The 21,421-nt window shown below is 48.1% G+C and overlaps 4 protein-coding genes across 5 annotated transcripts in view; 3 read left to right on the plus strand and 1 right to left on the minus strand.

The window, feature by feature from the left end:
- The first annotated feature begins 706 nt into the window (after positions 1-706).
- LOC6553767 (major heat shock 70 kDa protein Ba) lies at positions 707-3,233 on the plus strand. The gene has a single exon (XM_001980356.3). The coding sequence runs from the start codon at positions 1,170-1,172 to the stop codon at positions 3,099-3,101; it is 1,932 nt and encodes a 643-aa protein (XP_001980392.1). The 5' UTR covers positions 707-1,169; the 3' UTR covers positions 3,102-3,233.
- Positions 3,234-3,782: 549 nt separating this feature from the next.
- Positions 3,783-6,836, plus strand: LOC6553763 (major heat shock 70 kDa protein Ba). Its single transcript, XM_026983723.1, has 2 exons — positions 3,783-3,860; positions 4,544-6,836. Exon 2 carries the CDS (start codon positions 4,773-4,775, stop codon positions 6,702-6,704), a length of 1,932 nt encoding a protein of 643 aa, XP_026839524.1. The 5' UTR covers positions 3,783-3,860; positions 4,544-4,772; the 3' UTR covers positions 6,705-6,836.
- A 549-nt stretch (positions 6,837-7,385) lies between these two features.
- On the plus strand, positions 7,386-10,439 carry LOC113564842 (major heat shock 70 kDa protein Ba). Its single transcript, XM_026983718.1, has 2 exons — positions 7,386-7,463; positions 8,147-10,439. The coding sequence occupies exon 2, from the start codon at positions 8,376-8,378 to the stop codon at positions 10,305-10,307; it is 1,932 nt and encodes a 643-aa protein (XP_026839519.1). The 5' UTR covers positions 7,386-7,463; positions 8,147-8,375; the 3' UTR covers positions 10,308-10,439.
- A 3,730-nt stretch (positions 10,440-14,169) lies between these two features.
- LOC6553760 (octopamine receptor beta-3R) overlaps positions 14,170-21,421 on the minus strand; it is a 36,789-nt gene continuing 29,537 nt past the window's right edge. Inside the window, exons 6-9 of one of the 2 annotated variants that reach the window (XM_015154387.2) lie at positions 19,435-21,310; positions 17,974-18,411; positions 15,907-16,015; positions 14,287-15,754 (exon numbers count right to left, since the gene is read on the minus strand). In XM_015154387.2, coding sequence (XP_015009873.1) covers positions 15,544-15,754; positions 15,907-16,015; positions 17,974-18,411; positions 19,435-21,310 — 2,634 coding nt within the window. In that variant the 3' untranslated portion in view covers positions 14,287-15,543. Of the gene's footprint in view, positions 15,755-15,906; positions 16,016-17,973; positions 18,412-19,434; positions 21,311-21,421 lie in introns of both variants that reach the window. The other variant, XM_001980349.3, reaches the window with a different exon arrangement.

A 21,421-nucleotide genomic window follows, 5' to 3' on the forward strand; every position in this document is an offset into this window, starting at 1 on the left:
TTAGAGAATTGCGCTGAAGCATTTAGAGGTATGCCACTTCAAAATCCGATTAAAATAAGTTGACTTATGGAGTTTAGAGCTTCAGCCTTGGGGCATTTCTTAATTTTTTTTTTAATTTCTAAGACATCATCCATCAGACAAAATTACAAAAAAAATGAATATCGGTGAATTTCTAAATTTAAATTTAGATTTTTAGAGAATTGCGTCAGAAACATTTTGAGGTATGCCACTTCAAAATCCAATTAAGATAAGTTGAGTTATGGAAATTAGATCTTCAGCCTTTGCACATTTCTTAATTTTTTGAAATTTCTACATCAAACATTAAAAAATTACATAAAATTAAAAAAAAAAGAATTTCTAAATTTAAATGCAGATTTATAGAGAATTTCGCCGGAAACATTTATAGATATGCCACTTCAAAATCCGATTAAGATAAGTTGAGTCTTACGCGAGCGAGGAGAAAGCAGTTATTGTTATTCTAATGCCTTTTCTGGAGCTCAGTATCTGAGAGTCTGAGTCCAGCAATGCGTTTTATTGAAATTTAAAACATTATTTAATTTAATTATTTAATGTATCGTGCCAATACTTTCCTAATTAAAAATTTTGTCAGAGCTCACTGGTGTGGGCATCATCCGCATAACAACGAGCAGCGATTATTATTAAAATTAGTTTTTCACGCTGCCGTTATTATACAGAAATTTTCAAAATAGTGCGAATATTCCAGAATCCGCAAGAGAATCTAGTTGTTGTGGTAGGTCATGGGTTGGAAATTTCTCCTCTGTATTCTCTTAATTTTGCGCCTCACCTTCCCAGACATTATTGCTATCTCATTCTGGCACATACTAAACAGCATACTGTTCTCGTTGCTTCGAGAGAGCACGCTTCGAATGTTCTCGAAAGGAGCGCCGGGTGTATAAATAGCGCTGCTTGTTTCTTTTAGCGTCATTTCAATTCAAAGAAGCAAAGTGAACACATCGCTCAGCGAAAGTTAAGCAACCAAATAAGCGCAGCTGAACAAGCTAAACAAACTGCAGTGAAGTGCAAGTAAAATAAACTAGCAATCAAGTATAACAACTACTGAACTCAACCAAGAAGTTATTATTAAAGACCAGAAAAGAAAGCTGAATATTTCCAAAAAGCCGTTACCGAGGAAGAAGAACTCACACACAATGCCAGCTATTGGAATCGATCTGGGCACCACATACTCCTGCGTGGGTGTCTACCAACATGGCAAGGTGGAGATTATCGCCAACGACCAGGGCAACCGCACCACGCCGTCCTACGTGGCTTTCACAGATTCGGAACGCCTCATCGGCGATCCGGCCAAGAACCAGGTGGCCATGAACCCCAGGAATACGGTGTTCGATGCCAAGCGGCTGATCGGCCGTAAATACGACGACCCCAAGATCGCAGAGGATATGAAGCACTGGCCTTTCAAAGTGGTAAGCGACGGCGGTAAGCCCAAGATCGGGGTGGAGTATAAGGGCGAGTCCAAGAGATTCGCCCCCGAGGAGATCAGCTCAATGGTGCTGGCCAAGATGAAGGAGACGGCGGAGGCGTATCTGGGCGAGAGCATCACAGATGCAGTCATCACAGTTCCAGCCTACTTCAACGACTCCCAGCGCCAGGCTACGAAGGACGCCGGTCACATCGCCGGCCTGAATGTGCTCCGCATCATCAACGAGCCGACGGCGGCGGCACTGGCCTACGGACTGGACAAGAACCTCAAGGGTGAGCGCAATGTGCTTATCTTCGACTTGGGCGGCGGCACCTTCGATGTCTCCATCCTGACCATCGACGAGGGATCACTGTTCGAAGTGCGCTCCACCGCCGGAGACACGCACTTGGGCGGCGAGGACTTTGACAACCGTCTAGTCACCCATCTGGCGGAGGAGTTCAAGCGCAAGTACAAGAAGGATCTGCGCTCAAACCCCCGCGCCCTACGACGCCTCAGAACAGCGGCTGAACGGGCCAAGCGCACGCTCTCCTCCAGCACGGAGGCCACCATCGAAATCGACGCATTGTTTGAGGGCCACGACTTCTACACTAAAGTGAGCCGCGCCAGGTTCGAGGAGCTATGCGCGGACCTCTTCCGCAACACTCTGCAGCCTGTGGAGAAGGCCCTCACCGATGCCAGGATGGACAAGGGTCAGATCCATGACATCGTGCTAGTCGGTGGATCAACCCGCATTCCCAAGGTGCAGAGCCTGCTGCAGCAGTTCTTCCACGGCAAGAACCTCAACCTATCCATCAACCCAGACGAGGCAGTGGCATACGGAGCCGCTGTGCAGGCCGCTATCCTCAGCGGAGATCAGAGCGGCAAGATCCAGGATGTGCTGTTGGTGGACGTGGCCCCACTCTCATTGGGAATTGAGACCGCTGGCGGCGTGATGACCAAGCTGATCGAGCGCAACTGCCGCATTCCGTGCAAGCAGACCAAGACGTTCTCCACGTACTCGGACAATCAGCCCGGCGTCTCCATCCAGGTGTATGAGGGCGAACGTGCGATGACGAAGGACAACAATGCATTGGGCACCTTCGATCTGTCCGGCATTCCACCTGCACCAAGGGGTGTGCCCCAAATAGAAGTTACCTTCGATTTGGACGCCAATGGAATCCTGAACGTCAGCGCCAAGGAGATGAGCACGGGCAAGGCCAAGAACATCACGATTAAGAACGACAAGGGACGCCTCTCGCAGGCCGAGATTGATCGCATGGTGAACGAGGCTGAGAAGTACGCCGACGAGGACGAGAAGCAGCGCCAGCGCATTACCTCTCGAAATGCCCTGGAGAGCTACGTCTTCAATGTGAAGCAGTCCGTGGAGCAGGCACCCGCTGGCAAACTGGACGAGGCCGACAAGAACTCGGTCCTGGACAAGTGCAACGACACTATCCGGTGGCTGGACAGCAACACCACTGCCGATAAGGAGGAATTCGACCACAAGATGGAGGAGCTCACACGCCACTGCTCCCCCATCATGACCAAGATGCATCAGCAGGCAGCGGGCGCAGGAGCAGCTGGTAGTCCGGGAGCCAACTGCGGCCAACAGGCTGGAGGATTTGGCGGCTACTCTGGACCCACTGTCGAGGAGGTCGACTAAAGCCAATAGGAAAATTATGCAGTTACTTAAGTTCTGCTTAAGTTTTTAAGAGTGATATTATTTATTTGGTTGTAATCAAAAGACAAGAATGTAAATAATTAATACATAATTACATTATATTTAAGTTAGCAACAAATTTTGTTTAGCTATATTAGCTACTTGAAAATTAAAAACATTCTTTTTATTTAAAAGACAAAGACCGAATTGCATTAAATGAGTTTAAAAGTCGTTGAAATGTGTATTTATTACAATTACACAATTTATTTGCGGAAAAATATAATAATTTAAATGCTACGGCGGAATCTTGGCGCCCAAGAAAAACTTAAAGCATTTTAGAACACAAGTTGGCATCCCCGGTAAACAGCTGTTATTGAAAATATGCAGTGCAATCCATAAACCCGCCTACAAATATTGTTTTTTTGATAAGATTACGGATTGCAGAATGGAACCGCCATACGCTCCGCTAAGTGAGTCCTGCGCCAAGGCGCTGGGCGACAAGATGTACGAAAAACGTAAGCTGGCCTCGCAGGAGATCGAGAAGTGAGTATTCCATGAAACAGCCAGCGCCGAAATTCGTCATCGCAATTGGGAAATGCAATCTTCGCTAGAATGGTCACGGAATTCAACAACAAAAACAACTCGGCCCAAATCCGCAAGCTGATCGAGGTGCTGGCCACGGATTATTGCACATCACGGGACGCAAACCGAAGGAAAGGAGCGCTTATCGGTCTGGCAGCCATGGGAATCGGGCTGCGCAAGGTATGTGTGAGGTGGAAGGTATCAACTTTTTAAATAATATTTTATTAGATATTTATGTATATTCCAACGAAATTGAACAAAACATTATTCAAATTCGTTTCATAGATCAAAATTGATTTCCGACCGAAAGACTTCTAGCCCAAGTACGCACACATACACACATTCTTGCTTACTGTTTTCATTCGCACAAGCAAGTAAATTATATTTTTCGATTTTTATGCTCTCAATTTTAAGCGAGCAGGGAGAAAGCAGTAATTGTTATTCTAATGTCTTTTCTGGAGCTAAATTAAAACATTATTTAATTTATTTATTTAATGTATCGTGCCAATACCTTCCTAATTAAAAATTTTGTCAGAGCTCACTGGTGGGCATCATCTGCATAACAACGAGCAGCGATTATTATAAAAATTAGTTTTTCACGCTGCCGTTATTATACAGAAATTTTCAAAATAGTGCGAATATTCCAGAATCCGCAAGAGAATCTAGTTGTTGTGGTAGGTCATGGGTTGGAAATTTCTCCTCTGTATTCTCTTAATTTTGCGCCTCACCTTCCCAGACATTATTGCTATCTCATTCTGGCACATACTAAACAGCATACTGTTCTCGTTGCTTCGAGAGAGCACGCTTCGAATGTTCTCGAAAGGAGCGCCGGGTGTATAAATAGCGCTGCTTGTTTCTTTTAGCGTCATTTCAATTCAAAGAAGCAAAGTGAACACATCGCTGAGCGAAAGCTAAGCAACCAAATAAGCGCAGCTGAACAAGCTAAACAAACTGCAGTGAAGTGCAAGTAAAGTAAACTAGCAATCAAGTATAACAACTACTGAACTCAACCAAGAAGTTATTGTTAAAGACAAGAAAAGAAAGCTGAATATTTCCAAAAAGCCGTTACCGAGGAAGAAGAACTCACACACAATGCCAGCTATTGGAATCGATCTGGGCACCACATACTCCTGCGTGGGTGTCTACCAACATGGCAAGGTGGAGATTATCGCCAACGACCAGGGCAACCGCACCACGCCGTCCTACGTGGCTTTCACAGATTCGGAACGCCTCATCGGCGATCCGGCCAAGAACCAGGTGGCCATGAACCCCAGGAACACGGTGTTCGATGCCAAGCGGCTGATCGGCCGTAAATACGACGACCCCAAGATCGCAGAGGATATGAAGCACTGGCCTTTCAAAGTGGTAAGCGACGGCGGTAAGCCCAAGATCGGGGTGGAGTATAAGGGCGAGTCCAAGAGATTCGCCCCCGAGGAGATCAGCTCAATGGTGCTGGCCAAGATGAAGGAGACGGCGGAGGCGTATCTGGGCGAGAGCATCACAGATGCAGTCATCACAGTTCCAGCCTACTTCAACGACTCCCAGCGCCAGGCTACGAAGGACGCCGGTCACATCGCCGGCCTGAATGTGCTCCGCATCATCAACGAGCCGACGGCGGCGGCACTGGCCTACGGACTGGACAAGAACCTCAAGGGTGAGCGCAATGTGCTTATCTTCGACTTGGGCGGCGGCACCTTCGATGTCTCCATCCTGACCATCGACGAGGGATCACTGTTCGAAGTGCGCTCCACCGCCGGAGACACGCACTTGGGCGGCGAGGACTTTGACAACCGTCTAGTCACCCATCTGGCGGAGGAGTTCAAGCGCAAGTACAAGAAGGATCTGCGCTCAAACCCCCGCGCCCTACGACGCCTCAGAACAGCGGCTGAACGGGCCAAGCGCACGCTCTCCTCCAGCACGGAGGCCACCATCGAAATCGACGCATTGTTTGAGGGCCACGACTTCTACACTAAAGTGAGCCGCGCCAGGTTCGAGGAGCTATGCGCGGACCTCTTCCGCAACACTCTGCAGCCTGTGGAGAAGGCCCTCACCGATGCCAGGATGGACAAGGGTCAGATCCATGACATCGTGCTAGTCGGTGGATCAACCCGCATTCCCAAGGTGCAGAGCCTGCTGCAGCAGTTCTTCCACGGCAAGAACCTCAACCTATCCATCAACCCAGACGAGGCAGTGGCATACGGAGCCGCTGTGCAGGCCGCTATCCTCAGCGGAGATCAGAGCGGCAAGATCCAGGATGTGCTGTTGGTGGACGTGGCCCCACTCTCATTGGGAATTGAGACCGCTGGCGGCGTGATGACCAAGCTGATCGAGCGCAACTGCCGCATTCCGTGCAAGCAGACCAAGACGTTCTCCACGTACTCGGACAATCAGCCCGGCGTCTCCATCCAGGTGTATGAGGGCGAACGTGCGATGACGAAGGACAACAATGCATTGGGCACCTTCGATCTGTCCGGCATTCCACCTGCACCAAGGGGTGTGCCCCAAATAGAAGTTACCTTCGATTTGGACGCCAATGGAATCCTGAACGTCAGCGCCAAGGAGATGAGCACGGGCAAGGCCAAGAACATCACGATTAAGAACGACAAGGGACGCCTCTCGCAGGCCGAGATTGATCGCATGGTGAACGAGGCTGAGAAGTACGCCGACGAGGACGAGAAGCAGCGCCAGCGCATTACCTCTCGAAATGCCCTGGAAAGCTACGTCTTCAATGTGAAGCAGTCCGTGGAGCAGGCACCCGCTGGCAAACTGGACGAGGCCGACAAGAACTCGGTCCTGGACAAGTGCAACGACACTATCCGGTGGCTGGACAGCAACACCACTGCCGATAAGGAGGAGTTCGACCACAAGATGGAGGAGCTCACACGCCACTGCTCCCCCATCATGACCAAGATGCATCAGCAGGCAGCGGGCGCAGGAGCAGCTGGTAGTCCGGGAGCCAACTGCGGCCAACAGGCTGGAGGATTTGGCGGCTACTCTGGACCCACTGTCGAGGAGGTCGACTAAAGCCAATAGGAAAATTATGCAGTTACTTAAGTTCTGCTTAAGTTTTTAAGAGTGATATTATTTATTTGGTTGTAATCAAAAGACAAGAATGTAAATAATTAATACATAATTACATTATATTTAAGTTAGCAACAAATTTTGTTTAGCTATATTAGCTACTTGAAAATTAAAAACATTCTTTTTATTTAAAAGACAAAGACCGAATTGCATTAAATGAGTTTAAAAGTCGTTGAAATGTGTATTTATTACAATTACACAATTTATTTGCGGAAAAATATAATAATTTAAATGCTACGGCGGAATCTTGGCGCCCAAGAAAAACTTAAAGCATTTTAGAACACAAGTTGGCATCCCCGGTAAACAGCTGTTATTGAAAATATGCAGTGCAATCCATAAACCCGCCTACAAATATTGTTTTTTTGATAAGATTACGGATTGCAGAATGGAACCGCCATACGCTCCGCTAAGTGAGTCCTGCGCCAAGGCGCTGGGCGACAAGATGTACGAAAAACGTAAGCTGGCCTCGCAGGAGATCGAGAAGTGAGTATTCCATGAAACAGCCAGCGCCGAAATTCGTCATCGCAATTGGGAAATGCAATCTTCGCTAGAATGGTCACGGAATTCAACAACAAAAACAACTCGGCCCAAATCCGCAAGCTGATCGAGGTGCTGGCCACGGATTATTGCACATCACGGGACGCAAACCGAAGGAAAGGAGCGCTTATCGGTCTGGCAGCCATGGGAATCGGGCTGCGCAAGGTATGTGTGAGGTGGAAGGTATCAACTTTTTAAATAATATTTTATTAGATATTTATGTATATTCCAACGAAATTGAACAAAACATTATTCAAATTCGTTTCATAGATCAAAATTGATTTCCGACCGAAAGACTTCTAGCCCAAGTACGCACACATACACACATTCTTGCTTACTGTTTTCATTCGCACAAGCAAGTAAATTATATTTTTCGATTTTTATGCTCTCAATTTTAAGCGAGCAGGGAGAAAGCAGTAATTGTTATTCTAATGTCTTTTCTGGAGCTAAATTAAAACATTATTTAATTTATTTATTTAATGTATCGTGCCAATACCTTCCTAATTAAAAATTTTGTCAGAGCTCACTGGTGGGCATCATCTGCATAACAACGAGCAGCGATTATTATAAAAATTAGTTTTTCACGCTGCCGTTATTATACAGAAATTTTCAAAATAGTGCGAATATTCCAGAATCCGCAAGAGAATCTAGTTGTTGTGGTAGGTCATGGGTTGGAAATTTCTCCTCTGTATTCTCTTAATTTTGCGCCTCACCTTCCCAGACATTATTGCTATCTCATTCTGGCACATACTAAACAGCATACTGTTCTCGTTGCTTCGAGAGAGCACGCTTCGAATGTTCTCGAAAGGAGCGCCGGGTGTATAAATAGCGCTGCTTGTTTCTTTTAGCGTCATTTCAATTCAAAGAAGCAAAGTGAACACATCGCTGAGCGAAAGCTAAGCAACCAAATAAGCGCAGCTGAACAAGCTAAACAAACTGCAGTGAAGTGCAAGTAAAGTAAACTAGCAATCAAGTATAACAACTACTGAACTCAACCAAGAAGTTATTGTTAAAGACAAGAAAAGAAAGCTGAATATTTCCAAAAAGCCGTTACCGAGGAAGAAGAACTCACACACAATGCCAGCTATTGGAATCGATCTGGGCACCACATACTCCTGCGTGGGTGTCTACCAACATGGCAAGGTGGAGATTATCGCCAACGACCAGGGCAACCGCACCACGCCGTCCTACGTGGCTTTCACAGATTCGGAACGCCTCATCGGCGATCCGGCCAAGAACCAGGTGGCCATGAACCCCAGGAACACGGTGTTCGATGCCAAGCGGCTGATCGGCCGTAAATACGACGACCCCAAGATCGCAGAGGATATGAAGCACTGGCCTTTCAAAGTGGTAAGCGACGGCGGTAAGCCCAAGATCGGGGTGGAGTATAAGGGCGAGTCCAAGAGATTCGCCCCCGAGGAGATCAGCTCAATGGTGCTGGCCAAGATGAAGGAGACGGCGGAGGCGTATCTGGGCGAGAGCATCACAGATGCAGTCATCACAGTTCCAGCCTACTTCAACGACTCCCAGCGCCAGGCTACGAAGGACGCCGGTCACATCGCCGGCCTGAATGTGCTCCGCATCATCAACGAGCCGACGGCGGCGGCACTGGCCTACGGACTGGACAAGAACCTCAAGGGTGAGCGCAATGTGCTTATCTTCGACTTGGGCGGCGGCACCTTCGATGTCTCCATCCTGACCATCGACGAGGGATCACTGTTCGAAGTGCGCTCCACCGCCGGAGACACGCACTTGGGCGGCGAGGACTTTGACAACCGTCTAGTCACCCATCTGGCGGAGGAGTTCAAGCGCAAGTACAAGAAGGATCTGCGCTCAAACCCCCGCGCCCTACGACGCCTCAGAACAGCGGCTGAACGGGCCAAGCGCACGCTCTCCTCCAGCACGGAGGCCACCATCGAAATCGACGCATTGTTTGAGGGCCACGACTTCTACACTAAAGTGAGCCGCGCCAGGTTCGAGGAGCTATGCGCGGACCTCTTCCGCAACACTCTGCAGCCTGTGGAGAAGGCCCTCACCGATGCCAGGATGGACAAGGGTCAGATCCATGACATCGTGCTAGTCGGTGGATCAACCCGCATTCCCAAGGTGCAGAGCCTGCTGCAGCAGTTCTTCCACGGCAAGAACCTCAACCTATCCATCAACCCAGACGAGGCAGTGGCATACGGAGCCGCTGTGCAGGCCGCTATCCTCAGCGGAGATCAGAGCGGCAAGATCCAGGATGTGCTGTTGGTGGACGTGGCCCCACTCTCATTGGGAATTGAGACCGCTGGCGGCGTGATGACCAAGCTGATCGAGCGCAACTGCCGCATTCCGTGCAAGCAGACCAAGACGTTCTCCACGTACTCGGACAATCAGCCCGGCGTCTCCATCCAGGTGTATGAGGGCGAACGTGCGATGACGAAGGACAACAATGCATTGGGCACCTTCGATCTGTCCGGCATTCCACCTGCACCAAGGGGTGTGCCCCAAATAGAAGTTACCTTCGATTTGGACGCCAATGGAATCCTGAACGTCAGCGCCAAGGAGATGAGCACGGGCAAGGCCAAGAACATCACGATTAAGAACGACAAGGGACGCCTCTCGCAGGCCGAGATTGATCGCATGGTGAACGAGGCTGAGAAGTACGCCGACGAGGACGAGAAGCAGCGCCAGCGCATTACCTCTCGAAATGCCCTGGAGAGCTACGTCTTCAATGTGAAGCAGTCCGTGGAGCAGGCACCCGCTGGCAAACTGGACGAGGCCGACAAGAACTCGGTCCTGGACAAGTGCAACGACACTATCCGGTGGCTGGACAGCAACACCACTGCCGATAAGGAGGAGTTCGACCACAAGATGGAGGAGCTCACACGCCACTGCTCCCCCATCATGACCAAGATGCATCAGCAGGCAGCGGGCGCAGGAGCAGCTGGTAGTCCGGGAGCCAACTGCGGCCAACAGGCTGGAGGATTTGGCGGCTACTCTGGACCCACTGTCGAGGAGGTCGACTAAAGCCAATAGGAAAATTATGCAGTTACTTAAGTTCTGCTTAAGTTTTTAAGAGTGATATTATTTATTTGGTTGTAATCAAAAGACAAGAATGTAAATAATTAATACATAATTACATTATATTTAAGTTAGCAACAAATTTTGTTTAGCTATATTAGCTACTTGAAAATTAAAAACATTCTTTTTATTTAAAAGACAAAGACCGAATTGCATTAAATGAGTTTAAAAGTCGTTGAAATGTGTATTTATTACAATTACACAATTTATTTGCGGAAAAATATAATAATTTAAATGCTACGGCGGAATCTTGGCGCCCAAGAAAAACTTAAAGCATTTTAGAACACAAGTTGGCATCCCCGGTAAACAGCTGTTATTGAAAATATGCAGTGCAATCCATAAACCCGCCTACAAATATTGTTTTTTTTGATAAGATTACGGATTGCAGAATGGAACCGCCATACGCTCCGCTAAGTGAGTCCTGCGCCAAGGCGCTGGGCGACAAGATGTACGAAAAACGTAAGCTGGCCTCGCAGGAGATCGAGAAGTGAGTATTCCATGAAACAGCCAGCGCCGAAATTCGTCATCGCAATTGGGAAATGCAATCTTCGCTAGAATGGTCACGGAATTCAACAACAAAAACAACTCGGCCCAAATCCGCAAGCTGATCGAGGTGCTGGCCACGGATTATTGCACATCACGGGACGCAAACCGAAGGAAAGGAGCGCTTATCGGTCTGGCAGCCATGGGAATCGGGCTGCGCAAGGTATGTGTGAGGTGGAAGGTATCAACTTTTTAAATAATATTTTATTAGATATTTATGTATATTCCAACGAAATTGAACAAAACATTATTCAAATTCGTTTCATAGATCAAAATTGATTTCCGACCGAAAGACTTCTAGCCCAAGTACGCACACATACACACATTCTTGCTTACTGTTTTCATTCGCACAAGCAAGTAAATTATATTTTTCGATTTTTATGCTCTCAATTTTAAGCGAGCAGGGAGAAAGCAGTAATTGTTATTCTAATGTCTTTTCTGGAGCTAAATTAAAACATTATTTAATTTATTTATTTAATGTATCGTGCCAATACCTTCCTAATTAAAAATTTTGTCAGAGCTCACTGGTGGGCATCATCTGCATAACAACGAGCAGCGATTATTATAAAAATTAGTTTTTCACGCTGCCGTTATTATACAGAAATTTTCAAAATAGTGCGAATATTACAGAATCCGCAAGAGAATCTAGTTGTTGTGGTAGGTCATGGGTTGGAAATTTCTCCTCTGTATTCTCTTAATTTTGCGCCTCACCTTCCCAGACATTATTGCTATCTCATTCTGGCACATACTAAACAGCATACTGTTCTCGTTGCTTCGAGAGAGCACGCTTCGAATGTTCTCGAAAGGAGCGCCGGGTGTATAAATAGCGCTGCTTGTTTCTTTTAGCGTCATTTCAATTCAAAGAAGCAAAGTGAACACATCGCTGAGCGAAAGCTAAGCAACCAAATAAGCGCAGCTGAACAAGCTAAACAAACTGCAGTGAAGTGCAAGTAAAATAAACTAGCAATCAAGTATAACAACTACTGAACTCAACCAAGAAGTTATTATTAAAGACAAGAAAAGAAAGCTGAATATTTCCAAAAAGCCGTTACCGAGGAAGAAGAACTCACACACAATGCCAGCTATTGGAATCGATCTGGGCACCACATACTCCTGCGTGGGTGTCTACCAACATGGCAAGGTGGAGATTATCGCCAACGACCAGGGCAACCGCACCACGCCGTCCTACGTGGCTTTCACAGATTCGGAACGCCTCATCGGCGATCCGGCCAAGAACCAGGTGGCCATGAACCCCAGGAACACGGTGTTCGATGCCAAGCGGCTGATCGGCCGTAAATACGACGACCCCAAGATCGCAGAGGATATGAAGCACTGGCCTTTCAAAGTGGTAAGCGACGGCGGTAAGCCCAAGATCGGGGTGGAGTATAAGGGCGAGTCCAAGAGATTCGCCCCCGAGGAGATCAGCTCAATGGTGCTGGCCAAGATGAAGGAGACGGCGGAGGCGTATCTGGGCGAGAGCATCACAGATGCAGTCATCACAGTTCCAGCCTACTTCAACGACTCCCAGCGCCAGGCTACGAAGGACGCCGGTCACATCGCCGGCCTGAATGTGCTCCGCATCATCAACGAGCCGACGGCGGCGGCACTGGCCTACGGACTGGACAAGAACCTCAAGGGTGAGCGCAATGTGCTTATCTTCGACTTGGGCGGCGGCACCTTCGATGTCTCCATCCTGACCATCGACGAGGGATCACTGTTCGAAGTGCGCTCCACCGCCGGAGACACGCACTTGGGCGGCGAGGACTTTGACAACCGTCTAGTCACCCATCTGGCGGAGGAGTTCAAGCGCAAGTACAAGAAGGATCTGCGCTCAAACCCCCGCGCCCTACGACGCCTCAGAACAGCGGCTGAACGGGCCAAGCGCACGCTCTCCTCCAGCACGGAGGCCACCATCGAAATCGACGCATTGTTTGAGGGCCACGACTTCTACACTAAAGTGAGCCGCGCCAGGTTCGAGGAGCTATGCGCGGACCTCTTCCGCAACACTCTGCAGCCTGTGGAGAAGGCCCTCACCGATGCCAGGATGGACAAGGGTCAGATCCATGACATCGTGCTAGTCGGTGGATCAACCCGCATTCCCAAGGTGCAGAGCCTGCTGCAGCAGTTCTTCCACGGCAAGAACCTCAACCTATCCATCAACCCAGACGAGGCAGTGGCATACGGAGCCGCTGTGCAGGCCGCTATCCTCAACGGAGATCAGAGCGGCAAGATCCAGGATGTGCTGTTGGTGGACGTGGCCCCACTCTCATTGGGAATTGAGACCGCTGGCGGCGTGATGACCAAGCTGATCGAGCGCAACTGCCGCATTCCGTGCAAGCAGACCAAGACGTTCTCCACGTACTCGGACAATCAGCCCGGCGTCTCCATCCAGGTGTATGAGGGCGAACGTGCGATGACGAAGGACAACAATGCATTGGGCACCTTCGATCTGTCCGGCATTCCACCAGCACCAAGGGGTGTGCCCCAAATAGAAGTTACCTTCGATTTGGACGCCAATGGAATCCTGAACGTCAGCGCCAAGGAGATGAGCACGGGCAAGGCCAAGAACATCACGATTAAGAACGACAAGGGACGCCTCTCGCAGGCCGAGATTGATCGCATGGTGAACGAGGCTGAGAAGTACGCCGACGAGGACGAGAAGCAGCGCCAGCGCATTACCTCTCGAAATGCCCTGGAGAGCTACGTCTTCAATGTGAAGCAGTCCGTGGAGCAGGCACCCGCTGGCAAACTGGACGAGGCCGACAAGAACTCGGTCCTGGACAAGTGCAACGACACTATCCGGTGGCTGGACAGCAACACCACTGCCGATAAGGAGGAGTTCGACCACAAGATGGAGGAGCTCACACGCCACTGCTCCCCCATCATGACCAAGATGCATCAGCAGGCAGCGGGCGCAGGAGCAGCTGGTAGTCCGGGAGCCAACTGTGGCCAACAGGCTGGAGGATTTGGCGGCTACTCTGGACCCACTGTCGAGGAGGTCGACTAAAGCCAATAGGATAATTATGCAAGTCCTGTCTTAGGTTTTCAAAAGTGATGTCAATAGTTGAGTGCCATAAAAAATGTAAATATCTTCAACTATAGTATTATATTCATATGCTAGCAACCACTTGTTTTAACTAAATATATTAGCAAAGTTAATAATAAATGCAATACAATTAAGTTTTACAAGAATTTTAAGTAAATTATTAAAAAAAAATAAGAACGAAAATGTAAATGTAAATGTAAATGTAATACATGTTGCTTTTTAATTTAAAATTAAATCGGGCTTACCCATTTCTAAAATTTGCTTGTAAGTCTACGGAGGCGAAACGTCTTGAATGGTTTTTAAAACACGTTAGTTGCACACTTTAATTTGCAATAGTTTAGTTCAGCAAGTACATTGAAATACATAGCGATACATGGCCCTAAATACTTAGATACACAATACATTGTACAGATTCTTAGACGGGATGCATTTCCTACGCAATGCAAGCCAATTCAACTAGAAATACAATCAATTTCCTTTACTATCACAAAAGTCGTCGCAACTCAGGAGAGAGGGGAATCGAAATGGGAATCGAACTAACTATATTGAAATAAGTGAATCGATTTTGCAGCGAATGGCGAAATTTCCTACAGCTTGCCCATTTTTTGTTGTTCGCAGTTCATTCTTTTTTACTCATTGGTAGATTGTCTTTCTGCATGAAAATTCATAACGTCAGCTACACAATTCTCTTCCATTCAATATTTTATCCTTACATAATTTCGATTGCGTAATTTGTAATTTTCAATAACTCTGTTGAATGTAGATTTGGTTTGCTAGTTTTCTAGGTTACATATGATACTTAGAGCTAAAGGTAAGATTATGCGATTGCACTTTTTCCATAATTTTGGGCTCTTGAACAAGTCAGTTAGTTAGGTTTATGAGTGACATTAAAAACCATCATGTGTTTAACCTATGTTGATATATAAAAAAAAGTTAATGGCATTTATTCGGCTCAGGATTTACAATCCATATTTGCGATATCCCCGAATCAAGAAAAATTACACATGTGAATATTCTAAATTTGGATAGCAGAGTATTCCAGTAATCTATGGAAAAAGTGTTTCACCTTCGACAGGCCGAAGTGGAGTACATAATCCTTAGATGATTCATTTGACAACATTTCACTTGAAATTGGAACTTTCCTACGCAAAGAGTCGCTCGATTTTTAATTGGTTTTTGCTATGACATATGTATAGTTATTACGTATATCTCCTGTTTAGTTGGACAAACAACACTTATATATGGATAGCTTAGTTCCGGGGCAGCATTGTCCCAGCAACCGCGGCTTGGCGGGCTCAGAACACAACTTTAATTTAAATTCCCTATCGTTGCTTAAACGAAATTGTACACGTATACATAAACACACATCGAGTATTGCTTAGCTTCAAGGATTATGCTAGCTATATCCTGGCACGAATGCCACTGGAATGGCCGTTGCTCTTGTTTTTCTCAGCTTTGTTTCCCTCCCTTGGTATATAACGATTCACTCAAATATTAAATATCACTTATAGGGGCATTGTTCCGCATCCAAGAGAGTGGACGACGAAGGAATGTGGCCGGGAAGCAGTCGCTATCCGGTCTCCGGTCTCCGGTCTAGACGTAGTAGGCGTTGTACGGATTTCGTTTTTCCAGACATGGCAGCACACACTCCAGCGTATTGCGGAATGCCTCGCGGAAATCGCGATTAAAGTAGGCGTATATAAGCGGATTTAGCGTGGAGTTGAAGTAACCGATCCAGAATAACACCACCACGAGCACATCGGGACAGGGACAAGCCGGTCCGCAGAGCGATGTGATGACATACCTGGAAGGAGGAGTGAGAATCGCATGAGGATGAGCGACCAGAAGACGTCGGCCAGCAGATAACCGACAATTACGGATTACGGATTGCGGACCACATCCGTGCGGCCTACCACCACCACCACCACCATCACCATCACCATCACCACCACTCACCACAGAAAGAAGGGCAGCCAGCAGAGCAGAAAGACGCCCATGATGATGCCCAGGGTGCGGGCGGCCTTGTGTTCGGCCTTCCATCCTTTGGCCGGTCGCACGGAACCGCCTGTGGGACAGATAAAGAGTTTAGAACCGATATGAAAGCAGTCAATTGGCTGATTAAGTTCAATTCGAATCGAATCGAATCGAATCGATTCGTTTCGATCCGCCAGTCTTTCTTGTTTGGTCATTGCAATCGACAGTTTTCTGGTTCATTTCTGGTTGTTTGTGTGTGAAAGCACTCGAAAAATGGTTTTATTTTTAAATGGGGTATAATATGCTTAATACTGTGGCATTTGTTGTCTACCTGTTGTGTGTGTTTGTTTTATGGTTTTTTGCTTCTAATATGAAATTGTATATAATGTCTGGTAAGGAAAGGTATTTGTTGAAATTGCAATCAGGGAAGCCGTTTAATTTGAACGTTTCAATTATTTCATTTTAAGAAAAGGAAGACTCAGGGAAACACTTTAATATAATTGTAAGTTCAAAAATATATTAAAATTCCTTTTTCAATTGAAGCAATAACATTCTTGACTAGAACATTTTACGAATTACTTTGAAGTAATTGTAGGTAATATTTCTCTGAGTGTAAATTGCTAAGAAATGCGGTTTACGTTCGTGTTATTGTGAGAGAAAGAGTATGCCGGCATGTTGCGTATACGCCATGTGTGTCGTCGGGTCGTATCCTTGTTTAACTTTGACATTAGTAATACTCTTGTTGTTACATGTTCTTGGGTATCGATGCCACTTCAGCCCACACCAGCCCGCCCCCTCCGTCCACCTTGCAAGTGACTGTCATTAAAGTGCTGGAAGGGCCAACATGTGTAGTAGTATCTTGGAGTTCAGGCGTGTGGGTGTGCGGGGAAAGCAATAAAAACGAGGCAAACAATTGAAAATATTTACACAGGACACTTGTTATCACAAAGACATACCAACCCTCCGCATCCGTCCAGTCCAGTCCAGTGCGCCCGCCCAAACATAAACATAAACATCACTGGCGGGCAGGAGGAAAAACAAATCAGACAGACAACAGTGAGCAACAGGAAGCGACGGACCATCGCCCTCGTTCGCCCATTGCCCATCGCCCATGTTCCCCCCATCCAGTTGGCCACCTGGATCCCTTGATGGATGCCACTCTGCGATGGCCACAGCCAGGTGAAATCATAATGCAAAGGCTGTGTGGAGGCGCAATAAAGCAAAGCAAACGCACGTGCAAGCGGAAGCAATTATGTACAGCATGAGAGCAGCGAAAGGTGAAGGATTCGAAGGTGGAGTGGGTGGAGCTGGAGGTGGATGAGGATGAGGATGAGGAGGTGGAGATAGCATGGGGTTTCGATGGTGTAGCACACCGGATTCAGTTGCCTAAGCTGGTTAGCTTGGTATCCGGATAAGGAGGTGCCAAAAAACTGGCATTTCTGTGGGGATTTGCCACTGAAGTTGGATCTTTTGCTGGGGGCTACATAAATTTGGGGTAGTTCTTTTCGGCTTCATCTCACGGTTGATTTAATGATACTTGGGTTAACCGCCATTGAAATGATTGGGATTGTAGAAAGCTCAAATCCAGGGATATATAAAATTACTTTCGGTAAATACGTTAAATAGTTTAAAACTGTGTTCAAAAACCTCAAATTTTAAATATAAACATTAACTTGTTATTTTATTATTTGATTGACAGGATATTTCATACGAAATAAATAGGTCGAGGTGCATTTTTGATATGTTGAATTGGGATTTTCTGGTGATAATATTGGTGATGTATTGGTATATAGAAACTATAATGATAGGTGGTGTGGAATTCGTGGATACTCAGGTTTAGTAGTATATGTATTATAATATAAATAAGTGCCGGACTGTGGGAAATCGAATGATTCAGATGGAATGGATAGCAATGAGAGAGGTGCTGAAGCTGAGGCAAGCAAAAAGACTGAGAGAAGAGCGACGGAGAGAGAGAGAGAGAGAGGGAGAGATAGAGAGAGCGAGACGTAGAGACTGGGGAAGGAGAGGAGGGGATACGACAAGACTCACCGGTTGCACCACAGTGACTGCATCCGGTTTTGAAGCGGCGCTTCCGGTTCTTGCTCTGCTGCCAACATGCTGTGACCGCCGCCGTTCGCTTGTGCCAGAATCGATTGGAACTGGACGAGGACCTGGGCCCCTGGACCTGGCCAAGATCTGGTGTTGGCTCGTGAATACTACGTTTACTACTAGTGGTTACTGTGGTGTCGATTGTGGTGCCGGCGTTGGCATTTGCGGTTGCGTTTGCGTTTGCGGTGGTGCCAGTGCCGGTGCCGGTGGTGCTGCTGATGTCGGCGCCGCAGAGCGGACACTTGGGCAGCGGACTGGGCACCGTGGCGAAGGTGATGCCGCGGGGCCGCTGCTCAATGATCTCCGCCTCCTCCTCATCCACAAAGATGCAGATGCCGCCGCGTCGGATCAGCGAGGATTTATTGGAAAAATCGTGCTCTGCTTGCAGTTGGTTGTGTTGCATTTCATTTTCGTTTTTCGATTTTCGATTTTCAATTTTCAATTTGGCCACGGCATTTTGGGGGTTTTATTGGTTGGATTCGGTTTTGGAGTAGAAGTAGTTGTTTGTTTGGACATAATTTGGTGATTTCGATTTACATATATACACATACAACACACAACGAAATGACGTGGAAGAGATATAGATATAAAGAGATAGAGACAAGTAGTAGACAATGTACAACGGGTATTTCACAGGACACGAAAGGACACTTCTTAGATCACATGCACGTGCGTGCCATGCACCGGCAAACGCAAAGGATCGGGTTCGAAAAGGGAAAGGATTCAGATCATTATCGTTGGCTCCCTGTCTCTGGAAGTAGGTCGTCCCTTTCTGTCTTCGTTTGCAGGTGCAACTAACTAAATGCTGGCACTAGTCAATATATGATACATATACTAAGCTAGTCAACTAAGTTTTCATTCGAAGCATTTTAGTTTCACTTTTCCAATGAGGGGGTTATAGGCTCTATACATATTTAAATACTTTATGCTTTTCAGAAATTCGCACTATTTTTGAGAGGAACTTAAATACACAAGTGAACCACTTCATTTAAATATTTAAAAGTGTAGGATACAAATGCTAACTTATTTTATGATTAAAATCTTTTTTAAGCTAAAGTATATGTTGATATATACAAATTTGATTGTTTGTTGTACCATACTAATGAAATAGTTTCTGTTTCAGCTCAGTTGTTTTGTATTGAAATAAATTGCGAAGTGTACTAATATTTTGACCAGATCCCTTGTATAAAATCCGAGTTCAAACCAATTACTCCGTAAAAACAGAACAGCAGAAGATTGTGAGCTATATTTTAAGGCAACCATTGTATGACTTGAAATTCTCGTGGAAAACTGACAAAAACAGTGCGAATTTCGAAGGGGCAGATATAGTAAATGGTCCTAATAGAGCTACTTAAATTAAGCAGGAGCTACAGTCTACACAATGACCAGATGACTACTCACTTGCGGAACTGGTGGAAACGCGGCCCATCGGGATGTAGCTGCGACTGTCGCTGTTCTCCTGCGAGAAGTTGATGACATTCACGTCGTAGGTCACCACGGACGCTTGTCTCTTCCGCACAGTTTGGATGCCATCGTAGCCGGCCAGGATGCTGCAGCGTCCTTGGCGGCCACCGAGCCCTCCAACGCCACCAGCCCCACCATTGCCGGAAACGCTCACGTCCGCATCGCCGGCGCTATCTTTGCGCTTGAACAGTGGCGACGTGACATCCCGGTGCTCATCGCCACATCCCTCAACCGGCGACAGCGTGGAATCGAGTATGATCTCCGGCTTGGGCGATATGTTGGACTGGGAGGGCATTTGGGGATTTGGCTGCGGCACTGGAACGGGCATCGGCAGACTGGTCACCACATCCAAGGACACCGTGGATGTGTCACTGGGCGTATAACCAGGTGCGGCGGCATGCGGCGGCGGCGATAGGAAGTACACATTGATGGACGCCGACTGCGCGTTGGAGGCGGCGGAAGAGTCCATGGCACCTCCATTGGGCACGGAAATGGCCGGCGGAGCCGGTGTGTTCGGTGGGGACATCATATAGTTGGCGCACACCTGGTCACTGAGCGTGCTCAGGCGCTGTGGAGCACCAGCTGGTCGGCCCAGTGGAAAGCTCAGCGATCGAAAGATCTCGGCCAGCTCCGAGCTGCTGGCAATGAGCAGGCCACTCGGTTCCGGCAATTCCGGCGGCGACAACGATGGTGGCGGCGTGGCCGGCTGCTGGGGTGACTCCCCAAAGCAATCGGCCAGCTGGGCCAGCTCGTCGTCGCTGCGATTCCTCTCGGGCGGTGTCTTCATCTCACTGAAGTCAATCAGCTGCACCCCGTCGCTGAACTGCTGGATCACACTGGCGCCACTCTGCTCGCTGAGCACATTGATGTCCAGCAGGATGTCCGGCTTGTTGGGCGTGGAGTCCGTATCGCTGTGTTGCCGCTGGCGTCGCTCAAGTTTGCGTTCCTTGCCGCCGCCGCATCCGTTGTAGCTGTGCGACAATTTCCGGTTCCGGGAGCGCCGGAAGAAGCTGGATCCCTCGGAGTTGCTTGATGCCTGATGTCGCTTCTTCTCCAGGGCGAAGCACTCGGTGCTCGAGCGCTTCGTCTTGGCCAGCAGGGAGAGGATGTTGAAGCTCTTCTCCTTCTCGGGCACTGGTTGCTCTGGCAACGCCCGCGATTCGCTAATGGTGCGCAGGAACTCCGAGTCGCTGGAGGCGAATGCCTTACGGCCGCAGGCCGCAGCACCCGCCTTCAGCCGGATGAAGTCCGTCTCACTGAGGGCGGCGTACTTGCCACCGCCCGGACCGCTGATAATGGTGCCGCCCGTCTGGCGCTTGAAGTACAGATAGTTGTCCTCGATCAGGCGCTTCAGCTCCTTGTTGTCCTCGGCCAGCGGCAGGTGGGTGTCGTACAGGTCGTTGCCCTCGCTCTCGTCGCTGTTGAGGCCACCAAAGACCCGGTAGGCGGTGGACTCCGGTTCCGGTTCGCTGTTGCCACTGCCGCTGGTCAGGCTGAGTTGCTGTTGCGGGGCATTGGGATGAGTATGCTCCTTTTCGAGCTCCTTGGAAGGCATCATCTTGCCCTCCGTCCATATCTGCGGATTGAACACTGGCGCCGGTGGCTGCAACTGATTGTGGGAGGGCTGCTGCTGCTGCAGTGCCATCATCGAAGGTGCACTGTCCGTGTGGGTAACTTTCTCGTACCGCTCCTGCTCCAAGTCCCGCAGATCGATGCTGCTGCGGCTGAGGCGGCGTGGCGGCGGCGATGGCACTCTCAGTTCATCGCACTCGTCCCTGTCGTCGTCCTCGTCGGTGGCCGGCTGCAGCATGTCCTGTGGGCAAAGGACAATCACTCAAAGGGAAGTCATGGTGGCGCATCAATTACGCACAGCCACAAAGGAAAAGGAGAAACTCTCGAGCGGAGTGCTTCCCTCTGGCATCTA

Source organism: Drosophila erecta, unplaced genomic scaffold, assembly GCF_003286155.1.
Source record: "Drosophila erecta strain 14021-0224.00,06,07 unplaced genomic scaffold, DereRS2 tig00000000-arrow-pilon, whole genome shotgun sequence".
Classification (NCBI taxonomy): domain Eukaryota; kingdom Metazoa; phylum Arthropoda; class Insecta; order Diptera; family Drosophilidae; genus Drosophila; species Drosophila erecta.

What these genes read in the sequence shown, in the direction of transcription:
- LOC113564842 (XM_026983718.1), top strand. Translation starts at nt 8,376, where the DNA reads ATGCCAGCTATTGGAATCGATCTGGGCACCACATACTCCTGCGTGGGT.
- LOC6553767 (XM_001980356.3), top strand. Translation starts at nt 1,170, where the DNA reads ATGCCAGCTATTGGAATCGATCTGGGCACCACATACTCCTGCGTGGGT.
- LOC6553763 (XM_026983723.1), top strand. Translation starts at nt 4,773, where the DNA reads ATGCCAGCTATTGGAATCGATCTGGGCACCACATACTCCTGCGTGGGT.